The 17,457-nt window shown below is 43.5% G+C and overlaps 1 protein-coding gene across 4 annotated transcripts in view; it reads right to left on the bottom strand.

The window, feature by feature from the left end:
* AMBRA1 (autophagy and beclin 1 regulator 1) overlaps positions 1-17,457 on the bottom strand; it is a 131,024-nt gene that overhangs the window by 10,454 nt on the left and 103,113 nt on the right. For all 4 annotated transcript variants that reach the window (XM_034061664.1, XM_034061663.1, XM_034061665.1 and 1 more), the window contains one exon: positions 1,347-1,439. In XM_034061664.1, coding sequence (XP_033917555.1) covers positions 1,347-1,439 — 93 coding nt within the window. The remainder of the gene's footprint in view (positions 1-1,346; positions 1,440-17,457) is intronic.

Below are 17,457 nucleotides of genomic sequence, written 5' to 3'. Positions count from 1 at the left end.
AGCAGCGTATCTGACAGGCACAGATAGAGATCCCTGCAGCATCACTAAGCCTTCAGTACAACTCTGTCTCAGGGTCACTGAGTTGAGCAGGCAACAGGACGTGCAGCACAGGACCACAAACACACACACAACCTTCCTCTGCGTGTCAGCAGGGTGGTTTTAACTCCCAAGGACACAGCCTGTATCCCTTCCCTCTTCTGAACCTCCTGGTTTGTCAGCATCAGACATGAATGCACTCCAGCAGGCATTTCTGCCCATTCCAGTTGGACAGGAGAAATTCTCTGTTCTCAGAAGCAAACAACAGGAACCACCTCAAGGCTCATTAGCTTCTCAGCATCAAACAGTTGAAGTGTACGACACTTCAAGAGCTGTGTCTTGTCAGTGCTTGGATGCTCTTTCCAAAACTGACCTCTGACTGTAAGTGCTGGGAATGGTAAAGAGATTCTAGGAAATATTGCTTCATTCACAACCTTTTTTTGTAAGGTTTTGAAACCTTCCACACTTTGCTTGCTCTCTCTGTGAGCCAGTTCATTCTTGAGCAATATTCTGCCTTCAAGCTGCTCCTAAGCCTATCAGGCAAGACTGACATGTGCTGTCAAAACCCATGAGTAGTGGCAATATCCACTCATATGGTAAAGAATCTCTATGGCTTATTTTTCACCCTCAGTCAGACCAAGGCTGCAGGACAGCACAGATATTGCCCTGTACACCAGCTCAGAACTCCCTTGGGATCCTGGAGCTCACAATTGAGAAATAAGACTGTCACCCTCTTGCTGAGAAGAGCCGGCTTACAGACAATACTCATCACTGGGGCAAGAAGCAAGGGTCTGTAGCACCACCCTCATGTTTAGAATAACTAATCTGTGCATCACCAGACTGGATGAAGCAGCCAACAGGGATTTAGCTGTATTTTTAGAGTTTATTGCTCAGAAATAACTGTTCCATGACCAGAAACTAAAGGGACGAAATCAGTCACCAGGACTGCCCAACGGAGTTGCACTCATCTCTGTGAAACCTCCCATTCTTCAGTTATCCTTCAAAGTCATTTACTTTGCATTGTGGTTTTGATGCATCAAGCATCACATGTTCTTGCTGCAGCTTGCTCACAGATGTTACAGAGACCATGAATGGCATCTTACTTTACTACCACTGGCAGCACTTTTAGGCACTGAGTGTCAATTGCTGGAAGCAGGCAGGTGACTCAACTAGGCAGTATCAAAAACAGGGGTGTAACTGCATATTTAAAGCAGCCAGTGCTAAAGGAATAAAGAAAAGGTGATGCTGTCAGATGTAACAAAAGCAGCAGAAAGGGTCAGGTCTCCCTAACCCACACCCAAGAGACTCACCCAGGCCGCTCAGTGCTCCTGCTGCTGGAATGCACAGTGAAGACGTTCTCATTCATCTGGTCCCAGTGGTACTCAACTCCAGAGTTTAAGGCCCTTGCAACACCAAAGAAGGAAAATGTATTAGCATGAGAGGACACTACTCCAGCCAGCACACATTACATCCCCAAAACACGAGGGACAGCATTGATTCCTGCCCTACACAAACTAAAGATCTAGCTCCGTTCACATTTTCACTTAAAGGGCTCATCACTATAAACAGCCTTGCAAACAAAAACACCTGTATTGCCCAGACAGCTCTGGAATATTCCATTCATTTCAATTCAATATTAGCACCAAGGCACAGCAACAGGAGCAGGGAGATTTTCAGGAAATGAAGACATACAATTGTGTATATAAAATCAGGTTACCTTAACTCCAAGTGACTGTTAAACAAAGAATTGGAATAGGAAGGCTCTCTCTGTGGTGCCTGCCAGCATTCCTTGCACTAGGTAATGTTAAGTAAAACACTGCTCTTATTTGACATTTAGTTTCTTTGCAAACGGTACTCATTCTACCTATAAATAAATCTCCATACAGCCCTCTCACTGACAGTCACTGTGGAACAAGGGCAGATGTACAGAATATGTCAAGTTTCCACAAAAGGGTTTGCACTGCTTTTTGTACTGGATCAACTTCTTGTGTGTATAAAAAACCCCAAACATGAATTTTACAGCTAATGCTACTAAGTTTAACAGAGAAGCAAATGCTCTGGCAACCTTTCACAGTGCATTTCCCTAAAAGATACATGAAGCCAGGGCTGGCTAATCACAGGAACAGGCAAGGTTAACACTGCATAGCTATTTATCACATCACTGCTGAAGAGTACAGGCAATCACGAAACCTAAACCACCATAACCATAATGCTCTAAGTGTGTCTGTCACTATTTCTAAGGCCAGAAGTTAGACTGGAAGAAGATAAGAGCAAATCCAGCTCCCCCTGTGCTCGACAGAAATCTCAATGGACAGGCACACACTGTGCAGTCCGAGGCAGGATGGAGATCTCCCACCTCCAGAGGCACTATGGAAGAGACTTTCTGTTCAGTGCTTTGCCATGCTGACGCATCAGCTGCCATGTGTGAGCTGTGGGTTTCAAAACCAGGCTGCATACCACCACATGGCTGCTGGACTGCAGACATTTGATGGTGGTAGGTGGAGAGTGAACAGCAAAATAGATCCTGTATACGCAGAAGGGAGTTGTGTCTGAAGAGCTGGACTTGCATCACACTGCAGGCAGTCTCAGAGCATGAACTAAGGGTAGTGCCATAATCACAGAATGGTTTGGGTTGGAAGGGACCTTAAAGCAGGGACACCTTCCACTAGAGCAGGGTGCTCCAAGCCCTCTCCAGCCTGACCTTGAACACTGCCAGGGATGGGGCAGCCACAGCTTCTCTGGGCACCCTGTGCCAGTGCCTCAGCACCCTCATAGGGAAGAGCTGCTTCCTAGTATCTCATAATGTGAAGGAAGGATTCAGAGCAAGTAGTTGGTAGCTGGTTCTGGCTTGGGCACAAACATAAGTGTTTTAGATACATATAAAAGCTATTGTCCCTGTAATGAGATGCCTCAGCAGAACTGGCAGGAACCCCAGTTCAGAGGATGCTGCAGATCAGACATGCTGCAATGGTAGAGCTGAGTGTGCTGGAGACTGCTGGGGTGACAGCACCCCAGGTTTGGACACAGGACGAGAGCTGGGGAAAATCAGGTCAGCAAAACCACGCATGGAGCCTACAGGAAGGAATCAGTCATCACTTTAATTTGTGCTGAGCTGGGCCTGTGCTGCTTCCTACCCCATGGAAGCAGCTGCCAGGGAGATGCTGATTTAGAAAGGCCTCAGTATTAATTGCTCTCCACCTAGCACCTATCACTAAATCCATGCCAGTCTGTCTGGCTGCTCCATCCCCTCTAATACACTGAGACTTGGCTGTCACACTTTGTTGTTTGCAAAGTAGCATACTCCCATGGCAATGGAGACTTTCTGACCTGGTAGTCAACATTTCCATAAAAAGCCTGGTTTGCTTTGGATCTGCAGCTATTACACAAGTGCTAAACTGACCCATGCTCTTCTCCCCCTCCTTCCACACTTCTTCATGCTTTCCAAAGTACAGGCATAGTCCACACAGCCTAGTCCACACAGCCACCTACATGACTATTACTCCTCACCAAGGTGCTCTGTGTACCCTACTTGTCTTTGCCAGTTTGTCAGCTCCCAAGGCATGAAACCAGAAGACTTCAAAGGCCAAAATGTGCGATTCCTGTATTGCACAGAAAGCTCAGCTCCTGCATGCACACACATACTTTGAGTTTGATTCACCTCACTTCTGCAGAAGCACCATGGTACCAAGCTGACATGCAGCACACCAGGTTAAAAACTCCCGTCCCTCTGCCCCCCTGTTCTGCAGAGGCTCACTCCTGTACAGTCAGGCTGTTGGACAGGAAAGTCTGTTCTAACTCCACGCTGCCAGTTTGTACCTTTCCCTGGATCACCAAATCAATAGTCATTCCATTTAATACATGACTTTGCACATTGGTTTTAAATGCTGCCATTTGTCAACTGAATTTCACTGCCAGAGTCCTATTTACTCATTTACTGCCAGAGAATTGAGGACTTTGCTTTCCTTTCCCATAGGAGGACCTGTAGCAGCTGGTGCCACTGCTCCTGTTGCTGCCTCTGGGAACACCGATGAACACACTTAAGCTGAGGTCATTAGACTTGGCCATGATGGGAGTTCAACATCCTCAGCACCACATGAACTTGGCTGTTTACACTGGACTGTGTCTCCCTGCAGGGCCAGACAAGTGGCTCAGAACAAACAGCTGGCACTCCCTACCTCAGCACCATCTTTGCTCTCTTTCGCATGCATCTGCATTTCATTGACCTAGAACCCACATCTGTGGCCCCACAGCCCTCAGACCAACATCCAGCTTGCTCCCAATTGGGTCTTCCAGCCTTTGGATTGAAGCTGCAGAAAGCGATGTTTCAGACTGCACCAAGGTACAGTGAGGAAAGCAAGTATCTGAACAGAGGGAACTGGTTGGGTGCTCTCTTTTATACATAGATCATCACTTCCCTTCTTAATAACAAAGACTTCATCAAAGAAACGCTGCTATTGTATGGATTGTCAGCTTTAAGACCATACCTGCAGTAGAAACTTGATCACATAATCACACCTTAAACCAACTCAAGTACACAGCAAGATGTGTGTGACAACCATGATTACCCTGGTTTAAAGCAGATTTTCAATTAAGCTCCAAGATTTGCTCTGGTTTAACCACACCTATTTAAAACAGTGCAATCTCCCCGTTTCAGAAAGCCCGAGGGTTTTTTAACTCCCAATGCAAAATATTGCTTGAATTCTGTAAATCAGCAAGCCTCACACAGTATGTTTCCCGGGAGATTTGCAAATCAAGGCCTGACTATTCATTTCACAAAAGCAGAGCTTACACTGGAGAAATGAATATTTTCAGGTGATGTAAGCATTTAACTTGTGCTCCATCAAGCTCTAGACATGGAAATGCTGGAGGCATTTTACATTCTTCAAGGCACAGGTAGAAGCTCTGTGCAGCATGGCGCATGTTGCCTCTTGGATGTGGATGCAGTAAGGAGGACATTTGTTGCCCAGGGCTTTGGGGTGAAAAATTGCCATTCTCCACACTGTGTCAGTCATGGACAGTGAGGTCCACTTAGGCAAGTTCTTATTTACTTCCTTTTTATGGCTGTCACTAAGCTCTCTAAGCCCTCCCTGGAAATTTCCATTAGCTTTGTTAAGTGCAGAGCTGCTCACAGCTTGGCTTTCCCAGCAGGGGTCTGTTCTGAGATGGACTTTTCCTTCAATGCCTGTGTCCAGCCCATATTCTTAATGAGCTTGGAGAGGATGAAGGGCACAGACTTGCACACTTTGCTGAAGGGTGAAGAATTCAATGTCGAGCACGTTAAGTACCAAGAGCCACCAACTTAGGCAGCAGAGTCTCTCCATCTGCAGGGACGTTATTTCCTACACAGCTCAGGTATGTCCTCCTAAAAAAACTAGGACCAAGCTCTAGGATTTAAGGACTAAATTATTCATACATGACAAGAAAGCTGAAATACGATTTACTGCATTGGCTTAACTGGTATTTGAAAGTAAATTGAGAAAGCACAGGTCAGCACAAACCGACTCAGACATCTGGGTAATCCCCCAGCTGGCACATCCAAAACGGGAGCTGAAGAGCAGAAGGGATTAGGACAAAAGTCCCCCAACTCCATCTTAATAATATAGCTCAGGGGCAAGGTGGCAAGGTAAAACCCCCATAATCTGCAAAAGTAGGGTGTGCATGTCCAGGAAAGCATAAATGTCACTTACTGTCTTTTTACTGAAACCACCCCCAATACTGAAGAAGGCAGCAGCAATGGGCAAATGCACTGCTCTCCTCCCTCAAATCCTGCCCCATGGAAAGGCGCATCAGTACCAGCACCACCAAGTACCATCAAGTCTGCTGAGGTACTGATTTAAATCTTGATTAAGACATTGCTGCCTGCAATATCAGCACAACCCCATTACTAGAATGAAGATTGTGGCGAGCTCGACATGGAGAAGATACCACACAGTGTGCACCTAGGTGAATAGCTGATGTTCACACTGCCAAGGTTGGCTTTCTCCCTGAAAGAAAGTACTCTTTAAAGCTGATACACAAGGAAACACACAGTGAGCTCCAGAGAGCAAGGTGACACTATGCTAAGGAACAGGAAATCCAATGTCCTGATTTGGGAAGGAAGCAGCAGCACGCAGTATCTCACGCAATGCAATGCTCGACCGGATCCCAGATGCACCCTTGTCAGCAGCTCATTATCTCTTATGCCGGTGTGTGATGATCAGCACAGCAAGCCCATCCCTGGCTCCCATGATTAGCTAGGCAACGGCATTGTCAGCACAAGGCAAAGTTTGGCACTCCTAGCAGCTGCCTGGGTAGGAAAACAATAATTTCTAACACACTACTTCATAAATATTTAGCTTTCTGTGCAGGCGACGAACCACTGCAGAGACAAATCCAAGTGAAAATTGGCTGCAGTGCAGACTGTATGGAACCACCTAACGGGATTCCTGGAGTACCTCTGCTGGGCAGCAGTTCCCTTTGACCAAGGAAGACGTGCAGCTTCACTGGCACCGGTCTATTTCAGTGCACACCTTTGGAGTGCAGCCTCTATATAAGCAGCAAGAGAAGAGCACGAGATCAAGTACAGGAATTCCTAATAAGATAAGTCATAGAGAACACAAGATCGGCAGTTTACGATTAACAACCACCCAGACATTTAGGTGACGTATGATATTATCCTAGTCATCACATTCGGAGGAACAATGGAAAGGTCACCCCTTCACAACTAGCAGTAGGTGTATTTTTACTCCTTATACTGATACAGCCCATTAATCTTCCAGAATCCTGCAAGCTTTGCCCTCCTGGAGAGCAGCAACCATGCAGAAACACATCCTGACACCTACCTGAGCTGCCAAAGGTGCTGTGGAAGCAGGACAGGGAGCAGCTTGGTGCAGCACGTGCCTGCTGCAGGGAGGATGCCAACTCAACCACAACCCTATGCAAGGTGACTGGCCCCCTGTTTGATTGTGGGGCCCTGCTGGCTGGGTTAAATGCTGTGATTTTTGAAAAGCCTCTATTCAAACTCACACTATTTAAATCAGGACAGCCTTGTAAGTTTGGAGATAGAAAATAAAGACTAGATAGAAGGTCTGCTTTTAACAATCATCCTCCCTGGGCAAAAATGTGCTAGCTAAGGAAGGGAGTCATCAGTCACCTAAGCTGTTAGATACCTCAGAGTAAGAGAGAGGAGAGAATAACACAGTAGGAAGAACCCAAACAGAATGGTTTCTTCTGATCTACAGGGTCACTGCAACTAAAACCTAAGCAACTTCCAGGAGTCACCATTTATAACCCAGGAGCAAACTCATAAAATGAGTTGAAATGGAGGATGCTCCAACAGAAAACATAAGAGGAATTTGCTTTCCATTTCAACAGAAAAAGTCTTAAATTAAGACTCAGTCTTCCAACACATTGAACGAGCAAGGAAAAGAAATTGATCATCAACACAATGACAGCAGGAGAAAGGTTTGTATGAAAGTCTGGATGTTCAATTACCTTAGGACACATGCAAAGATATTGAGGTTGAGAGCACTGCCCTTAAGGACACAAAGCTACACAGCAAAACTTAAGCTGAGAATAAGGCCAAGAAATGTTCCTCATGGCCCCTCATGCCAATATCAATTCACTTACTGAAACGCCACAACAGTTTTTTAAAGCAGCTTTTCCCAGAGCTTTTTACACCACACTCAGCACAACACAGGAACTTGTAATTTGCACCTAAGAGAAGCAGGGAACCTTCTTAGTCCCAAACGTAACCCCTGCACTACTGAGGTTGTATGCAGACATCAGGTACCTTGACATTTAGAAGAGATACATACCAGTTTAGAGGGGATGTACTGAGGCTATCGTTAAATGCAAAGTGTTTGAATTAATGCAGTACTTTAAATACACAGATGGACAAAACTCTCATGGAATCACAGAACGGTTTGGGTTGGAAGGGATCTTAAAGCTCACCCAGCTCCAACCCCCTGCCATGGGCAGGGACACCTTCCACTGCAGCAGGTTGCTCCAAGCCCCTGTGTCCAACCTGGCCTTGAACACTGCCAGGGATGGGGCAGCCACATCACAGCAGCTGCAGTTCCACTGCTGACTGTGCCTAGAACCAGGAGTCCAGCTCCTTCTCAGCCTTGCTGATGCTCTGCACCTCAGCCAGCTGCTGCAGGAGATCTTCCATCTGGGCACATCATCTGCAGGAAGGTCTCTCTGTCCCAGGAGAAAGCTGTAGATGCCTACTGCAGGCTCTCCCTTCAGCAGCTCTGAGTGGAAGCATCATTCACCACCAGTACAGATGATGCAGACACAGGCGATGTAAGCTGTGGCATTTACTTCCTGATGAGTGCCCACCACTGTTTGCTTCAGGGAGTGCCCCAATATTTGTACAAGGAAGACCCAGAGTTAAGATTGGCTCCTACATCACTGGTAAGAGCACACTACACACTAGCTTTAGCACTATTACAAGAAGCGTGTTTATGTAAAAACATACTACTCAGGCCAAATAGCCTGAACTATACATGGCAGAAACAGACCAAAGAAGAATTTCTTGATTTTTCATTAATTTTCTTCTTGACTAAAATCCTGCCAGTATTCCATAGCATCCGTCATTTATCTGGCTCCAACCACATCAAGTAGCATGTAAGGATCCTCTGGAAGGTACATGACAAGATTACAGAATGCAGAAGTCTTAAATAAGAACAATATAGCTTGGTATCATCTTAAACCAAGCTCTAAATGCATGACTTACTTGAAGTCTTCTAAAAACCTAAAGGCTTGTTAATTGCTTTAAGTGATTACAGACAGACTGTATTCCAAATAAACTCTGAACCAGCAGAATATCTTAAGCTGTTTATGATCTATCAGCTCTTCCAGTGGCTTAGACAATTTAAGACATTAGGAGCCTATGGGGGAGAGCAAATTGCTTAAGCATCCCGAGGCCTTAAACATCTTAAACTGCTTCAAGTCTCAAAAGCCAAAGTCACTCTTTAGTCATCTTTGAACTTCCATTAGCATTTTAGTAGGAGCTAGCATTTACGTTGATTCAAAAGCAACTTCCAAGCAGGCTTGTTTTGTAGCTCTTAGGCCAACAAACTAAACAAGGGAAATGCATTTAGAATGGGAGGAATCAACTTCAAAATAAATGTTTAAAATTAGCAAACATAACAAATGCTTTCTTTTTTTTTAATAGAACATTGTGATGTGCACACGCAAAGCTGCCAAGCTCTAGAAGCAAGATCTTGGCTTGGTCTAATCTCAATGAGATTCACAGGGCAAGCCAAGTTGTACATTTTCAATCTTTAGCAGCTTTGATATTAGCCAACTAAAAAGTGCTCTGTTTGGCACACAGGGAAAACCTGCTCCAAAAGAAAACAAAATAAGAAGCAAAACAAGGAAAAAGGACAAAAGTTGACAAAACCCCCAAATCCACAATTATTATTCCAATTACAGTTTGCAGACATTGAGCTGAGACCATTCACAGAAGCAGGCAGAGCGAGGGTTTAAAAAAGGGAAAGAAAATGAAGAAAATAATGGCGATTTGCTAGCTGGCTTCAATACAAGGAAAACACAGGCATAAGGGACAAGAAATGAAACTCCACAAATAAAGTGGATCAAAGACCGGAAAATTAAAGATGATCTTATTGGAAAACCAAGGGAGTAAACAACTGAAGAAGGAAGGTCTGGTATAGACCTGCCGAGAAAAGAGAGGTTTTAAGAGAGCAGGAGGGATGGGTGCTGCCAAGGAGGGGAAAGACAATCTAAATATAAACAGGAGGAAAATGGTCCTGGAATTAAAAAAGGTCTGTTCATCAGTGAGGCTCAGGGCAAAAATCAATGGAGACTCAAAGCGGATGAGAAGAGGCTGAATTTTCCCTCTGAAGCCTCCACTTAAAAAATATCCAAGGGTACTTATATAATTAGGGAGTCAGAAAGGAAGCCGGACAGAGCAGCTAGTTGTACTCATTAAGACTATTACAGACATAAAAGAAGAAGAAGAAGAAGAAAATAAGTTAATTTCTGAGCCATTCACACCTGATTTTTAATTACAACAAACCCAGGAAGCGACAAAAGGCCAAAAAAGCCACCTTAGCAGCATTCTTTGAAAAGAAAGCCATCCTTAAATTGACAATTACTTTCTCCTAAGCCTAGCTTTTATCCTTAAAGGCAGTAATATAACAAAGAGAAAAAAAGGAGATATGAAACAATGAAAGAGTGAGCTACATGCAGTAGGCAGTAAGTTAAATGATAGCATGAAATTTAATTGCTTTTGTAGATAGAATTAGAAAAAATGGAAGGAAGAAAAGGCGGCAGGTGTGATGTGAATAGATTTAAGTGAAGCATTTGGTAACTGTTCTTAGAGTACATGGCCATGCTCTTACCCAGTCCAAGAACCAGTAAGGAGCTGCAGAAGCCTGGTGACACAGTACACAAAGTGGTAAGTAGTGGGCAAAGTTTCTGTAACACAGAGCTCTGTGACAAGTTTCCCTTCTCATGGTGGAAAATAAATGTCACTAAGTAGTCAGTGCTTCAGCACATCCTGAAGAATTGGGTGAGGGAAATGAACTTGCTAACAACTGAAGACTTAAAGCAGCTCTCAAAATTCATCTCTAGGATTTATAGACATATTAAGTGGAATTTTATGAAGGCATCTTTCACCTAATGCCATCATTCACCCTGGATATCAGATTCACATAGAAAAACAGAAATGGAATAAAAAACAATATCAGAGTGGAAATGCTATTCCAAGCCTCTATATTACCATTCTACTTCTGCATCTGCAATGACTGAGCCTCTTGGCACTTTGGATACCTGGGCGTTCCTGCACAAGTTGGAAATGATTCATTTCAGCTTTTCCTTAAATGCACAAATAACAAAATCCAAATACAAGCTTTCAGGATGCATCTTTAGTGCCATTTCCCCCTTTTCAGTCCTTTTATCAATGAAAATCATCTTTCCCTCTCATTTAGAAAATTCAATGTATCTCGTGGCTAAAAGTCCAGGGCATGCATTCAGTTACTCAGCCCACGGTCAAAGGCCACTGTGCAGATGCTGCCTTTCAAAAGGCCATTTGGAGGAAGGACTCAGACATTACCAGGCTCACCAGCTGCCCCAGTTAACAGTTGTGAGAACATTCCCTCTGCAGGGTTGCTAATATCCCTCGGTTACACATGAAGGAAGACAGCTCCTCCTTCTGTCTCGTTGTTTACTTCATCCTCCAGAAGCTATTCTTAAAAGGCAAACAATGCACCAGAGCTTGTGCTGCTGGGGGGCATCATAGCTAGAGGCTGAAGAGCCTAATGGAGCCAGCCAGCAGAGACACAGCTGGATAGACTACCATCTCTACTGACATGGATAACTAGATACAGACATATTGTCCCCATTACTAGATGAGAGGATATGCAGTTCTCAAGGGGAGACGAAAAAGAGAGGATTGGCATGGACAAACAATTGCAATGATCGCTACAGTAGGAATTTATTGCGAAGAGAATTACATAGGATAAGAAGAGGAATTTATTGTGAAGGAACAGGAATTTAGGAATAGGCATAGAAATTTATTGTGAAGAGACTTTTCCCAGAATAATTTCACATTAGAGGCAGATCTCACCACAAAGAATTAAAATATGCACACTGCATAGCACTGAATCAGTTTGAGACTCTCCACACCTACTTCCCAATGAGAGAATTCCAAGGGATGCTGCCTCTGAACCAGATGCTCAGGGAGTATTTTAATTCCATTACCAGAGGCTCAGTCTGCTGAAGAAATCCCTCCTCTCCTGTGGATGCCTGCATTACACAGCTAGCCCTAGACAAGGTGTTTTCAGTGCTTGGTTTTGAAACCAAGCATTGGTTTCAAATGCTTTTGCAGAATACAGAAGTTTTTTGGATTAGTATTTTCAGAAGCACATGAGCACTGAGCCCTTCCAGAATATGCTCCTCATGGGGTGGGTATGAGAGGATTCTACTGTATAAGGCACTGTGGATTTCAATCCATGCTGCTGTATCCAAAGATTCAGGAACTGAATCAAACCTTGAACTCTTTAGAGCCAAGAAAGATGCACAAAACCTTAGTGAGCACTGGAATTGGTCACAGTTACAGAGGATGTCAGGCTGCATGTCGTGGGGGGAAGTAGCCATGGGGAGGCTAAAAAAGCACCAGCAAGACACAGAAAAGTCAGTGTCCTGCAGGATAGCACAGGAGGGGGAATTCACAGTGCTCTGTACCATCTCCCATGACAAACCTCCAAGCCACAGTGAGCAGCAGATGGTAGTTCACTTTGTTTGACAAGTGGAGCACACTACCTCAAGTGGTGTGCCTAAAGGGATTCCTTTAGAATCTCCCAATAAACATCACTGTCAGGAATTTAGTGTCTTGATTTAGCTCAATGGTGCCCACCCTTAAAAACACGGCAGCCTCTGAGCCTCTCAATAACACACTTCTGGACTGAACACAAACTCATTGAAACTCATCCAAAAAGCCCAGACTATCATGTGTTAATGTGAGTCCATGTGCAAGCTTTAAGAGAGCAGGCTCATGATCTAATACGTATGCAAGTCTATCAGTTGGCAACCATCTGTACACTGAATCATTACAAGAGTGAACTACAGGACCCTCAAAAAAGGAACAGGCTGTCACAACCTCATACAGTCTGCAATCTGTTTCCAATCCACATAGGAGGACCAAACCTCTCATCAGCAGGAATCTCAGACCTGAGTACCCTTGCTCCAGCCTAGCATCTTTACAACTGGTCGAAGAGCAACAAGACAAGCATGAAGCACCCCCTGAAGACACTTACACTGCCTGTGATCTACTGAATTCCATTAATTACCCCGTGAATATTCAGGACTTGCAGATGTCTTCCTTCAAATCAGCTTCCTGCCCTTCATGCTCTGTCCCCAGTGGTCACTTCCATGAACCTTCTCCCAATGGCTCCCTATCTTACAGGGTGGCTGATGACTTTTTCAAACAAAGATGAACGATCAAACTTATGGAAAGTAAATTGCTTGTCCTGTTGGTCACTTGCAGAGCAAGTTGCTTCCAAAGCTGGGCTCCTGTCCCACAGGAACCCAGCCCCCTGGGATCTTTCACACAAACTGGTCCTCAAAAGGGCAGTAATTCAGCAGGAAAAGTAGGCAAAATGTTGAACAGACCATAGAGACTTGCTCTCACATGAACAGTTTATTTATTTGCAAGCAAGTGAAACCAGCAGCTAAATAAGCAAAAGACAAGAACATACGTAGGACAGGCAGACACTGCTGAACATCTGCTCCACCACCTTTGCTGTTCATTATGCTTACTTGGAATAGTATTTATTCACTGACATTGGGATCTCTGAGTTTTCAATACAAGTCTGTATTGTATACTGCATATTCAAACATATTAATAAACAAGTTGGTTGGCATTTGAGTGTTTGGGAAAGGAGAAACTTTCCTGATGTTACAAGTTTCTTCCAATTTAATCACACAAATAGCACTATTTAGTAAGTCAGAAGTCACCCCAAAATCTAAGGCAGCCTAAGGACTCCTTTACTCACCACAATACAACTCTGCTGGGGTTCTATCTTTTGCTAATATTTATTCTATCCTCATAGCTACTGTACTGGCTTATGAATGCCAGTGTCTTGTAAGCTTCTTTCAGGCCCATTAGGTGCATTTCCAAGTGTGGATGAGCACTGCTGTCACCACCTCACCTCCCTACAGCACAACAGCTCTGAGAGCCAACTTGTCAACACCTGTTTAGACATGGATCTTGGGTTTAAAATACTGAGAACTGCCTCACAGCTCAGCAGTCCAGTTCCACCCCCAGTCACAAGTATTCAAGTCATACACTGTCTCCCTGCAAGCCAGCCAAGCTGCATCTCCAAGCAGCTAAGCCTTTTGCGCCCACCCAACCACCGTACAGGCTACTGCAGAAATCAGCTAGTTAATACCATCCTCTGGTTTGCAGACACAGTCAGTTTATGCCTTTCTGTTCTCTAATAAAATGTATATATATTTAGATAGTTCTCTTTTCCTGAAGATTTATGGCAGGCTATATAACCCCCTCCTTTCCAGCCCTGCTAAAGACCCTAAGCTGCAGGTTTTCTTGGCTAAAAATGCTCCACTGACCCCACTTTTCCTCACTGTACCAGTTCAAAATCAGTTCTGAATACAGATATGCAAATCCTAAACTGTTCCAGCTTATGTACATAGTGTTTTCTACAGTGATACTAACATTTTGCTATCTCTGCTGTTAAGCATCCTGTGTCTCATCCTAGGACTAATCTTTTTGTTTTTATAGCTTCATATATTGATGGCTTAATCACCTACGATCAACTAAAACCTCGGGTCTTTCTCCTCCTCTGTCATTTTAACTACTCAGCTCAGTGTTATTAGTCACTAAGTGCACTTTGTACTAATAAGTTATTATTTCTATAGCTCCAGTCACTTTCAAGGCAATGCAATTCTTGTGCAATACTCTGATCCTTCTCCACAATGACAAGGCTTAATGTCACATCCTCTGCAAATTTATTCAGTACACCCTTACAAGGTATTAGTGTAAATAGTATTAACAACCAACCTCAGAACAGGTTCTTAAGGAAGTCCATTAATGACGTCTTTTGTGACAGTCCAGCTCTCAGTTGTGTTGTATTCTTTCCTTTAGCCAGGCCTTTACCTGCTCTCTACCAGATCTTATTCTAATCTTAATTCTTCACAAATTAACTAGATTTACTGTAGTTCCAACATGGGAACTACTCACTTACTAAAACACAGAGGTATGAGACCTGAAGCAAGTCCTTAGTTGACCCTTTAATTATAAAAAACATATTTAATTCTCAAAAACCAACCTGTTATAGCCCACCTTAGCCAAATCACAATGCATTTGATTTCACTTTTCATGGGTTTAATTTTCCTTTCCTTCAAAATATACCAAGTACCAAGTTCACATCATGGATTGCCAATCTTCCCCATTTCCATTTGCAATGACAGCTGCCATCAGGGCTACCCCAATGTATCAATATAGCCCAAACCAGCTGATTTTAATTACTGTTTCTTTATAACTCTGGAAGGACTACTTGCACAGCTTCTCATTATGAGCCCACAGAGCAAGTTATGCTTTTTTTGGTCAGCTTGTGCTTGCAGACTACTCATCTCATTTTCCCTAAGCACATGCTTTTCAAATCCTGTATTTGAGGCACAGCTGCTATTTCAACCTGTTTATGTGATCCCTGTAGTACTTGGTTTCAAATGCCTTTAGTGTACATGGGAATAAAGACCTAGGGAATTATAACCCTCTCCATTGTTTGCTACTGACCCCCATTTTCTTTGCCAAATTAGAACAGTGGGGGTGTTTTCAGCAGTACAGTGTTTTCTTGATCCCTGCTGTTTGCCAGCCTAGTCCCCATACTCTATCAATTGCTGAATCCTTTATTTAGTATTTCTCTTTCTCTGTACTACTGTGTATGGAAGCTACACCAATGTTTTTCATCTTTCTCCCTCATTTCTCAAGTTAAAGTCAACAAATATGCCAACTTCAAAACAAGTCTATTAATCCAAGAGCTACTGGAGTGGCATCTACATGTCAGGATTTTTCCCTTCTCTGAAGATCTTCCAAGTAGATATGTGGTAGACATCACAGCCACAAACCACTTCTGCTCTGATGAAGCCTCACTCGTGTTCTGATGTTAGAACCTCAATGCAAATTATTCAGCTTGGTGAGTATCTATACCTTCATGCAGAGGTTTGTAAGTCATCCTGGCTGTTGTTGGTCTATAAAATGGTGCGGTCAAGAACAGAACATATGAGGTGTCCTGCTCCAAAAAGAACCCATTAGCACTTGTGAGGTCTGCACCAGAAACATCAGTCACTTCAAACCACCAGCAGGAAACCTGTTGAAGCATTTCTGTCAACCCACCAAGAAATGTCCTACCTCTACAGCCACCTTGTTTCACATTCATATACAAAAACGTTGGTTTTACTGGAATGATTGCATGATTGTTGCTGGAACAGACTTATGGAGATAGAAGAGTGCCCTAGCAAGATGGTGTGCTAAGAAGGTTCCACAGAGATGCTGAAGAAGGACTGACACTGCTTCTATAACATACCACAAAAGTGTACCTGTTGTGTCTTTAATTAGTGAGGTGCCACACAGAGACATGTCACTTAGCTTAGGGCTACTGCAAGCACCAGAATGGATACCTAATGTAGGTGTGGCAAGCCACAACAGTCAGACCTAGCTTGACTCTGCAGCGTTCAAAGCATCCATCCTCAGGGAGACTTCATTCTCCTTGGGTCTCATCCCAGTTCATCTCATGAGCCATAATCAGTAGACTAGATCTTACCACTTCACTATACTGACAAAAACTTAGAATAACTTTGGAGTTGGTGAAAGAGAGCCATTATTCCTGAATAATTCTGCTCAGAAAGTACAGCAACTGTTCTTGAAGAAAGCCACTTATCCTGGAAGAGTGATTATAGCTTATTCCATAATAATATCTTGTAGAACTTCATGTATAAATAAGGCCTTGATGAAAGATTATGTTCAAGAGAACAAGAAGGCTGTTTGAAGAGCGCTGGCATTCTGTGTGACTGAAATTGGTCCAATCTGAATTCCAACCACAGATTTCACTAGAAGGCTGTACTGAATTAGTCACTATTACAATTGTATATATTTATTCTGATTTAAGAGAGGGGCTCTATACTGCCCATATGAGCCTCCTCAAGCACCACATGCCTGATATCACTCACAACAGATGGAGCCCACACGCATGTGGTAAGACCCCCAGCAGTGCTGCAAGGTTTTAGCTGCCAGCTTTTAAGTTACAAAGAACTTCAACAAGTGAAACATAACCCAAAAAGAATACCAAGGTAAATAACCAAAGCAGAGAAAACCCTGAAGTGTTCCTGCAACATGAAAGAAACAGCTCCAAAACAAGCATCTGCACAACACAATGGAGAAAAGGGTCTCAACAAAGTATGGTGCTGACTCCCCAAGAACCAGTACTGCTCAGTCATCACCTGTGAAACACTACATCTAAATTAGCCTGTGCTTAACTGCAAGTTTACAAAGGGTCAGTTAAACCTTTCATGGTGCTGTACAAATAAAAGAGAGCTCAAGCCTACATGTCACAACACTGCACTTTTAAGTGAGAACCAAAACAATTCACTGACTTGCTCATAATCATGACAAAAATCTTTGCAGTTCATATAATCTCATGCTTGAATACTGTTAACAAGCATGCGGTAACTCTAGGTCAGCAGCTTTCAACCTGGTTGGTGGACTCCAAGTGGTCCATGAAAGCTGAGCAAAGCAAGCGTATCACTAACAGCTCAAACTTGCTGTTCCCATTGGAAACTTTTAGAAGTCCATAAATTCAGAAACTGAGACACATTTGAAACAAAGGATCCAGAGACAGGAACATACGAGAAATAAAATGAACTGAAGATATGCACTTCAAAAAACCTCAGGAGTTC

The sequence above is a fragment of the Melopsittacus undulatus genome, chromosome 4 (assembly GCF_012275295.1).
Source record: "Melopsittacus undulatus isolate bMelUnd1 chromosome 4, bMelUnd1.mat.Z, whole genome shotgun sequence".
In the NCBI taxonomy this organism is placed as follows: Eukaryota; Metazoa; Chordata; class Aves; order Psittaciformes; family Psittaculidae; genus Melopsittacus; species Melopsittacus undulatus.
The sequence above is the reverse complement of the archived record's forward strand: the minus strand, read 5'-3'. Positions and strand labels throughout refer to the sequence as shown.